General features: G+C 34.0%; 1 protein-coding gene across 1 annotated transcript; it reads right to left on the bottom strand.

The window, feature by feature from the left end:
• Positions 1-4,944: 4,944 nt before the first annotated feature.
• LOC128556601 (uncharacterized) lies at positions 4,945-5,316 on the bottom strand. Its single transcript, XM_053542143.1, has one exon. It carries the CDS (start codon positions 5,314-5,316, stop codon positions 4,945-4,947), a length of 372 nt encoding a protein of 123 aa, XP_053398118.1.
• Positions 5,317-10,943: the final 5,627 nt, after the last annotated feature.

Below are 10,943 nucleotides of genomic sequence, written 5' to 3'. Positions count from 1 at the left end.
AGAATATTGAGTAATGTGTATGCAATGTACATTACTTTTAAAAAAAAATATTTGAACACATCTATTGAATGGCAACGGTCTAACGGAAAGCTCAAAAGATATAGAGAATATTAGGTTACTGTCTTTCTTAACTTAAGTTTATCCACCGAGTTGGAGAAAGGTTTATCCACCCGAGGCTTGCCGATGGTGATAAACCTTTCGGAGACGAGGTGGATAAACTTAAGTTAAGAAAAACAGTAACCTAATATTCTATTTATCCTGCAGTCAATAAAATCTGTGTATAACATATATTTACTTTCAAAATGTTTTTTTCTATACAAAAATAATCCAGAATTTCACTCACTTGTGAATTCCTACGCCTTCAACCCCCTTGTCTGCTTGATGCAGTTTCACACGATTCCTTACAATAAAACATTATTTCATGCCTCATACTTTGCCTTCTAAGTTCTGCGTATTATAAATCATCGGTGCTAACAGGGCATTCACGTACCAAACAAGCAGAATGGTTTTGACTCGGATAAAATACAGCCGAAAACCACGCTTGAGACGAATTCAAATGCCCGCAGTCTTAAATTTACTCCATTTCCGTACAAGACAATGTGAGATAATGAAATTCCTTCCACCATGAATAGTTTAGATCCAATAATTACAATACACGACTGCTTAAATCTGGTTATTTGTGTAAATTTCTAATTAAAAATGGGTGAACGCCAAAATAAACAAAGTCAAGGACGATTCACACAGACTTTAAAAACCATTACCGTACCATTCCGTATGGTGGTTTACTAGGTTAGAGTGAACCAATTTTTGATTTTTTTACCGTGGCTGTCCTCATAAAATGATGAAATGTTTGAGCTTCGAACTCTTGGCCCAGTTTACATTGCCTATAGCACATATACTTGAAAAAGTAGTCCGTCAGTTGCATTGACGGTATAAACCTGCATTGACTGAATAAACCTCAAGTTTACACGGCAGGCAGATATCGGCCTGATAAATGCATAGTGGTAGGATAAATGTCTATATGTTTCTTACGTTCATTTAAATATATATGCTTATTGATTCCTTTAATTAGCAGGTATTTCAAGGAATTTTAGGCAGGCAAAATGTAATTTTCCTTATTTTATATTTTTAATTCTCCTAGAAATTTACAGAAAGGTTAATGTAAAACTTTAGTATACATGCGTTATATATAAACAACGCCTCTTGTCCGCAATTCGCGCGTTGCATTATGGTTTATCTCGCCCCCTACAAGATTCTTGCATTTCTGTTGGTCAATATACGTCACGTGGAGACAGGATATATTTCATATCCTGCAAGTACATTTCAGATATGAATTTTGATTCAAAGCCGCATCGCAAGCATAATTGAATCAAGTCAGATTATACATGTAGGCTCAAGCTACAGATATCGTTTCCGAGATAAAAAATTTAGTGTTTTCTTGCGTTCTCATTTCCTATCTAATTTAGGTTCGTGAAGTCGGCCGTAAGTAGTGGAAATAGAAGAACAGTAACTCTGTATGGCACGGCCACGATTACCAGGTTGAAATATTGTTTTAGTTAAATCATGGTAAAGCAAAGGAATTAACATATTTGTAAGTCAGCAGTTTGTTGTAGGATCATTTATTCTACCTGCAAGATAAAAGAATTATCAGGAAACGGGACGAAAGCCGAAGTTATAAGACATTTCTGACAACGTGTAATCCGATGATTTTTCGAAAGGATGGAACAGAACGGTTTTTCAAAACCAGTTCATAACCTGTATAAATGAGCTTCTGTGTTTTGTGATTCAGTCAAAATACAGTTCATTTTGCATTTTACGGCTGGTGTTAATCAACTATAATCAAAGCATGATGGCCAGAGAAGATTGCAGGATTCGAGTCTGCACTGTAAGAGGCTTTATTAATATAAAAAATATGTCAATTACTGCGAGGATGTACTAAAAGGTAGTCGGCAAGGTAAAGTCGTTACACTGCTTGTTTGTGACAGAAGAGCTCTCGCCTGATATGGATTTTCTCGACAGCGTATATCCCGTGTCCTGTCACCAACAAGCAGTGTAACTAATAATATCTGCGGTGTGTTCTATTTATAAAATACGAGAGAGCGCTATTATACTTTTAAGATATATTGAAAGTACATATACCTATTATCTATTTTGAAAGGTGGGGGTAGGGGGGGGGGGGGGGGTTCGGACCCCCTAGAATTTTCAAAGTTTATGGTGAAAACTTTTAAAGCTGCACTCTCACAGTTGAACAAACAGTACAAAAATCATATTATAACGTACTGCGGCTGCGGGCACCGTGAATCCAAACAATACTTGCTGTGTATAATACTATTGTAAAATCAATTCAAGAATAAATGAATTCGCTGCACTCTCACAGTTGAACAAACAGTACAAAACTCATATTATAATGTGTTGCTGCACCGAGAATCCAAACATAACTTGTTGTGTATCGTAAATTCAATTCAAGGATAAATGAAAAGAGGAGAACTCCTCATGGTTACAACTGGTAACGTTCGAGATCAAACGGCAAACATCCACATCGATAATGGAAATACATGATTTATATTATATTTTAATAACCCTTTAGAAGTCGGCGAGTCATTGGTAGGGGGCTTAAACTTAGTCAAGGCCAATAGTGATTTTTTCATCCTTGTTCATCCGTACCACTACTATGCTCGATTTCATATCATGGAAAAATTTGTAATATAATATTGGATTTCTAATTTTCGAAGTGATGATTACATTTTTGATGGGATTCAGATTCTTGTTTTTGTTACTCTAAAACGCTCAAAATTCGCTCTCAGTTGACCCCGAGAAATAAATTTTTTCCGGGGGAGCCCGTACCCCCACCATCAGGAGGGGACACTCCTCCTACACGTACCCCCATCTGGAACCCCCTGGAAAAAATTTCTGGATCCGCCCCTGTAGCTCATTAACTTTCATACCGTGTAGAGCAATTTTGTTTGTTTTGAATTTTACAGACTTATATTATGTCTTTTTAGCCAGTACTTTAGCAACTGGCTATAGCTCTAAATCAACTACCAGGTTTCAACCTCGCGTCATTTCAGTTTTTCTCCTATTTCTATGTGACCACATCACACAAATATTCTGGACGTGTAAAAAAATAGTCCCATGTTTATTTTTTATAATCTTGGTATTGTGTGAGCAACTGAGGACTACTGTTTTAAACAATAGAAAACAAGCAGCCACGGATTGTAGAATAATTATGAACTTTATATTCACATTCACAATATTCGGAATCAGTCCGCTCTAGAGTTAGGGTTAGGGTTAGGTTTAGGGTTGAAATTGTCCCCACTCTGGGGCAAACTTAGTTTTACATAGAGTTGTATAGGGAAAACCTTTAGAAATCTTCTTGTCTTGAACTACAATGCACAGAGCTTAGATATTTGGCATATAGCATTGTATAGTGAACATCTACCAACATTGTTTAAATCATGACCGGTCTATGCACAATGAAATGTTGATTGTTCAGGTGTATCGATTAAAATATTACTCAATAAGCACTGGCTATCAGTCCTTTCAGGGCTTTGATTTATATTTAATTTCCTTTTAGAAAATTAGACGAATCAAAATTAATCAGGTAGAGTGTTTGGTCTTTTGCCCACCGCAGTGCATAAGTGTCACGTGTATGTTATATACGTTATCCGAAATTTCGATTTTATAACTCGAAACTGCGTGTTACGGTTTTGAAATTTCGACTTAATAGCTATATTTTGACTTAATAATTCGAAATTTCGTGTTACGTTTATTGAAATTTCGACTTAATAAAAAACATATGCGTGACATTAATGCTCTTCGGTATGAGCCAGATAAACAATGTTGACATTTAACATTTAACATCCTTCTCAATATCGTAAAAGTAATCCAAATTAAAGATAATTTTACACAGAGAAATAGATGTACGGCAAAATACCAAAAGTGAGCAAAATTTGTTTCACACTCTGCAATTTGTCATTACCCAGATTGTATACATAATAATTATTATTCTTTTAAAACTAAACCTCAAAAAGTTTGATAAATATTAAAGTTAAAGTTTTAACTCGATGTAAAGACAAAATGATATGTATGCTTTATTTCCTAGTGAAACTGTCACATAAGTCATGAAAATCTTAGCTTCAGTGAGTAATATAATGGCCACAGGTAGACATTTTTGCTATTTCTTGTACAAAAGACATAATAAAGATCGGGCTTTTATCCTCAAAATTCACTTTAAAAGAGCCCTTCGCCATATTTTTACCGCTAGTTGCAAGTAGAGAACAGATTTTTTTTTTAAAAAAGAAATTTGATTTTATATTATCAATGAAAAGGAAGGATAAAAGAGGAATTGATCTCTGCCTTTCTGTATTTTAAATTATGAGGGGAATTGGAAATAAGTAGTCACTGCTCTGCAGAGCCTCGCCATGTATACTTTTCTCTAACTCGCCTGAAATATTAAGGGTACAGAAAGACAGTGACCTAATATTCTCTGTTATCCCAATCATATTGATCTTTGAATACAAATGTCTTATTCTTACCAAGACCACTCCTTATGTTAGGTATGTTGAAAACAGGAACAGTAGTTAAGTAGATACCATAAAATTAGAGTCATGCCATAAACGTTTTAACTGAAAGCAACGCCGATGGAGATGCCAGGATGGGTTCAAACGCCCTCATCTTCTTCGAATATTTGAAGTAGTCCAGTCAAAATTATTGTAAAGACAAACAAAAGTGATTTTATTACATTTGTTTTAAAACGATTCATATATGATTAACATGTCAAAATAGATTAACACAAAAAGACTTTAGCCAACAAATAACACCATATCATTTGCATTTTCTCACTTTAAATACACTTATAAGTCATGGCATTATTATATCGAAATGCTCCAGAAATCGTCAGACAAGTCCATACTAAAGTTTCTAACATATCAAAGATTAGTTTTCTCAAAATCCTCCCATCGAACCAAATCCGCCCGCCATATTTCCCATCATTCCTCCCATACCTTCTCCTCCCATCATGCCTTGCATCATGTTTCCCATACCTCCATCAAAACCACCCATCATATTTCCCATTCCTCCGCCGGAACCGCCCATCATGTTTCCCATCATGCCTCCCATGCTACCAGAACTGCCTGCTTCCGGTGCGTCCCCTGAACCGCTCATGCCCCACATTCCTTGCATTCCACTGGCCCCGCCTCTGCCACCAGCATTACCACCGCGTCCTCCTCCAAAAGCTTGTGTCATTTCCTGTACCATTTTTGAGATTGTACTGGCAAATGTTGGATTGGCGCCTTGACCAGTTCCGCTCGAAGGCATGTTGGCGCCACTATTTATTGGCGTGTTCATTAATGCTGTTGCATATTGCATCCAGTTATTTCCAGTTTGGCATTCACCTGAAGAGAAACGAATGTGCCGGTAATAATACATATATTTCTTTTAGAAATAAACAAACACTATGCTGAGCTTTCGACACAAGTCTTCTTCAGAAATCCCCAAAAACGTTTTATTTCTATTAGACAGAAATAGTATTGTATTTAGTTTCATTTAGTGATTGTTATGTATCTAATACTGAATCAAACGAAAGGAAGGTGTAGTGCCAAAACTGTCCATATGGGCATGTAGAGCTTCGCTGCTTTCGGACATATGATAGAGATAATTCAGTAATGATAAATGTTTTCAATTTTATCAATTCGAAAATCATTATTTATTTTACAGATATTACTATATCTGTTTCACAGAATATCAAAATGTCGTAATAATTAAAGACTTTAAAAATTTAGAAATAACACCTGTTAGAAATGCAAACAAAGTACGAGCTCTTACTTAAAAAACTAAAAAAGTGTTGTAGTGATGCACTGTCTTTAAATTTGCTCTATTTACAAGTCTACAGATTGAATGTGATGTGTAAATTTGCAAGTGAAAATTCTGGTTGACGGCATCATCGTAAATGTTGCGTGTATTTGTGTAATAGAACGTAATAGAACACCACCGGTGCTAGGGTGTGTGTGCATGTGTGGTGGTGGAGGAGGGGGGAGGGGGATGAAGCGTGAAGGATATTGCACATTTCATAACCTGCCATGAACCGACTCAATCAAACCAAGTCTGCAATTATTTCTGTGCTTCCAATGGATCTTCCTATAGATTTTATCATCCTCTTTCAATAAAGAAACAAAGTTAGCTTTCTGTAAAAGCTAGTTAGCCGCCCGTTTGTTATGCTCAACATAACTGAGTCTGAAAGATCTGTGAAGTACATAATACTGGTATACCATCGAACAGTTATACAAAATTGGAACACATTTCATTTAGAAAGAGTCTCTTTAGGTTTATATATCGGCATATTATTGAGAAATAAAAAAAAAATATCTGCCATTAAAATTTAAAGTGGCATTAAGCGCATCTTACTGCATATACATGTAGTGTGTTTTTGGTGAATGTTTTATAAAAGCAATTTTCGGTTGCTGTGCATTTAAATGTGTTAAATTAACGATAATGCCGCATCAGTATTTGAAGTTGATGCTTTAGAAATAAAGAAATCGGACTAATAAAATAAAAGTTCTTTCTTCAATCTTCTACGCAATAGCCTCCCTTACCTAAATGTAGAGATTTCTGAAGTTGAAGGGAAGCAACTCCTGCATGCTGTTTGACTTTTCTTAAAAAGACTGCCCCGGTCAAAATAAGAAAAGTCATATTTGGAAAGTTATTATTTCGTACTGGTAACAGGAAGGGTGGTATATTGGGTTAAAAGCTATAATTTCATCCATCCTTTTTACACACACATCTATTTCAGCTGGATTTTAACTTGAAAAATGCGCATAATTCCACTTTAAAATCAAGTAAATTTCGTTTAGTTTCATCTCCACTGATTGGCCAAAGGTTTTATTTAGTTAATTTATTTTTGGTTTGAATGTATTGGATAGTAAAATGTTAATTTCTGTAGATCCAGTCTTAATCTGGTCAGTGTTTTTCTTTGATTAGATCACGTTAAAAATAAAGTCTTCCGAAGGAATTGTTACACCAAATAGGAAGTGACTTCTCTGTGTCACATGTTAAGAAGTCCAAAATGTAGTTCCATGTAGCTGATGGAATTGGTATTATGAGGCATATAAGGATGCGGCAGTTCTATTTTTGACTTAGTTTTATTGCTTATTGTATTGAGAAAAGATCTGCACCATTTTCATTGTTAATTTGAAAGTTTTACTTTTATTCATTGAGAAAACGTCTGCATACGCAGAATTGCTCAACAGCAAATATCATTGGAGCATTTTCAGAGGGTGTTGTTTTTAAGAACAGATATGTCTCTTATATGTAAATAACATCTCAATATATTTTTTTTGGAAAGAAGACATGTTTTACTAACTGGCTATAAATGGTTTTTATATCATTGAAATGCTTTAAAGTACTGAAAATGAGGTCTACAGATTTAATTGTTTATATGAAATAAAGAGGATAATGTAACTTAAATACATAAAAATTTTCGTTCAAATTACAATCTGCATTTACAGTTTACTTTAATTATGTAGAAATTGGAGAGGATTTTCGGAAACATGTTGAACGTTTTCAGTTGTTGTAAAGTTTCGCATTATTGTTAAAAATGTACAAAATTCATGATGTCTTCATCAGAAAATAAAATAGTCAACTAGACTGACTGTAAAACATAATTATAAACAAGTCAGCTATGGAGGATTCGAAAGTCGCAAAGATAAATAGTCCTTTCGGCAGCACAAAACGACACTGGTTTTTAGCTTGCCTAAACAATCGCAGTTAAATTATAATTGCTCGCACAGAAAGCAAGGTAAAAACAGCCTCAATGATATTCGATGACTTCGGTCTTTTCCGTTGTTTTTAAAATTCCTGTCGTAATACCGTCCCGTCGAGACGGACCGCAATAATAGTAATTATTATTATAAATCTAGTCCAAAATGTATTCGAAATATTTACAACGTACATGGAACATTTACAAAAATACTATTACATTTTTGTTAATGAAACAAATAGACTTATCTGAACATGTAGGTTCATAGATAATTCCGACATTAATTAATTAATTAATATGATTAATAACAAACTGTCTGTGTCATCGTTGTCTTAAATGCATGTCGATAAGTCAGAAAACTTGTACTGCCTTTGGAAAAAAGAGATGAAAAACACAACAAGAAACCGCATCGAAATAAAACAAAATGAATATCAAGATAATGATAAAAATAGAAAACGTACCTTTATGTAGAGAAACTGCCAGCACTAAGAAACAAGTAAAGCTCAAATTTAGCATGATTGGAGCGAGCAGCTGTATGACACTGATACAAAAGTCGGTAGGAACACTGAAGAGAGTGTGGGAGCAGTTACCTTTTTAAATGATTTTTCCTGTGTATTCAGTCATGGGAAATATATTTATATCTGTCTGTCAAAAGTATCGCACTTTATTAGGCGTAAAACAATCATAATTGACAGTATAGAACATAGTAAGGTTCAAACGGACAGGTGACAAGGAAACTAAAGTACTCTTACGAATAGTACATTTTTTGTACTATAAGGTAAGATGAGGTGTTTCAGCAAATAGCTTTTCTTATACTTTAATTAAATTAAAACAACCGCCTGCTTCAAAACATTTTAATTCTAATATGTGTTTAATAGTAGATCAAATATTGTAATTAGCAATTTTACCTGGTCGAAATGACGTTAACGGTTAACGTTACCGGGTATCATCCAGTACAGGAGAGAGGATATGGACATTAAGAAATCTAGAAGGAGGGAGATTAGCGACTGACCGCGATTTCTTAATGCTGTAACTTCCACTTTATTGCCTCTCTTTCCTAATTTTCAATGTAACTATAAATATTTCAGTCGCTTAACAACGCTCTTTATGGAGAAGATGCTGGTATAAATATTGTGAACTTTTGAAAATATCTGGTTTGATTTGATTCAAGAGTTTACTTTTTCTTAATACACGTTGCTTTTTATTCAGCGAACACAGTAACCATTCGGAAAAATTTAGTGAAGGCTTTAAGTTCGGTTTGGTATATTTAGTACAAAATGCAACAAAAATAATGGCAACAAACATTGATCACATATAATTATTTGAATAGTGTTGATGATGTTAAGATTTTGTCTTTATAGTAAGTAATAATCACAAAATTTGTCTAGCATTTACTTTCTCGGTTTTTAACAAAACGTCAATATATTTCATAACTATTCATCCCTCCATTGAAATGCAGCAGTTTCGGGAGAGACGCGTTTCGAAATACTTCCATTCATAACACTCCCACAGTGGTGTATGTATTTCGAAATTTCAACGTGCATATGACAATACTGTGGGTTGAACAATATTTTCCAAAAACAGGCATGAAATATTTTTACCCTAAATATGACACTGACCCTTGAGATACGAGTCTTTGTTCACCTTGTTATGAAGAATATTTTTGTTGTTTATATCCTAAGCCAGTTTAAATTAAATGTTTGAAGGTGAAATTACACATTTTTATGTAATATTTGTAACAAATAAAATTATTATTTACACCATGAAAACCTATTTTCAAGTACATTGGGGATGGTTCCATGACCCATATGCCATCAGTTACAAGCAGGATAAACGCATTAAACGGCGTAACCGCATGGGTCTCAAACTGAAAATAAAACAACATAAACAGACAAAAAACTTTTCTTTCGAACATCAAAACTGACTTTAAGTGACATTTGGACCATCTTGGAAAAATAAACATCCCGGTTGCCAGAAAACACGATTAGATAGCAGCGAATTACCAGAGACATTCTTGCAATCAGTGTCTAACCATTCTAATCAGAAGGTCATATCTTAAAACGCCAGGTTTTACAGCTTGACATAATTTAAGATAATTGAAAATCTTAAACAACATTCTTGCATTAGTCTAAAATCATCGTCAGTGTTGAAGGACTGACTGCGAGAATGAGTTTTAACAAAGAAAAGTTTAGTTTATCTATTTAAATTCAATTACTGTCAATTTTCATTTTTTTTTTATATTTCTCTGTCAAATAAGAAGAAAAAAAGAAAGAAAACACAATCGACGTCAGCATTTTCAGAATTGAAATTGAAGCCAATTTTCGAAGGCTTTTGTCGCTTAATTGTTTTATAATTCTACGACCTCTTTTTTTCCTGACCTTTAAGTAGGACTATGACCTATGAGATGGTTGTCTGATTATTTTAACTGTTTTTCTTTAAGTCGTTTCAATATCCACTTCCGCTTTTAGAAGCAATAGACAGTACAAGAAAAATCCCATAAAAGCCGGTAAAATACTCAAATTGGGCATATTCAAATCAATATATTTAAATTTCAGGAATATAAAATCAAAATCAAATTATGTAATTTACAAAAGCTATCTTTGAGAATTTGATATGCAAAATTTTGCAAATATTGAACAAAGAATAAGCATTTGGGCAGGTTTTGAAAAACATATATAAACCGTGGACCTGGTCACGACCGTGTGATAATCACGCTACACCGGTCCTACAAATAAATTATTTTTCGAACTGCAAATCCCACTATAAAGAAAATGATAAGGCGTCCAAGATATAGAGATGGTACCTAAACAATTCAATTTCATCTTTACAGATATATTTATGGTTTTCCTCCTCTCCATGTAAAAATAGAAATATTTGATATCTAAAAAATGACTATCTCAAAATATCTGAAGCAAAATGGACAACTCTTGTATTGACCATTTTTCAATGATTTTAAGATTTCCCCAATTATAGTCTATATCAAAAGTCTCCACAGCTAAATAAATTCAAAAGAGTATAGTGTAAGTTTAGTCTACTTTCAACACTTTGAAAGAGCCTATACTAAACTTCCTTTTGTCTTTTAATAAAGTCAAAATCCAAGACTAGCCAAGTGTTTAAAACTCATGAAAAGAGTGAAAGAGAATACGTGATACCAGTTTGACTTTTTTGTAATTTTTCATTGTTGGATTTA

This window comes from Mercenaria mercenaria, chromosome 4, assembly GCF_021730395.1.
Source record: "Mercenaria mercenaria strain notata chromosome 4, MADL_Memer_1, whole genome shotgun sequence".
In the NCBI taxonomy this organism is placed as follows: Eukaryota; Metazoa; Mollusca; class Bivalvia; order Venerida; family Veneridae; genus Mercenaria; species Mercenaria mercenaria.
Note: the sequence above shows the minus strand (reverse complement) of the source record. Positions and strands in the feature narration are given on the sequence as shown.

Coding starts and splice junctions, on each gene's coding strand:
- LOC128556601 (XM_053542143.1), bottom strand. CDS start 5,316: ATGCCTTCGAGCGGAACTGGTCAAGGCGCCAATCCAACATTTGCCAGT.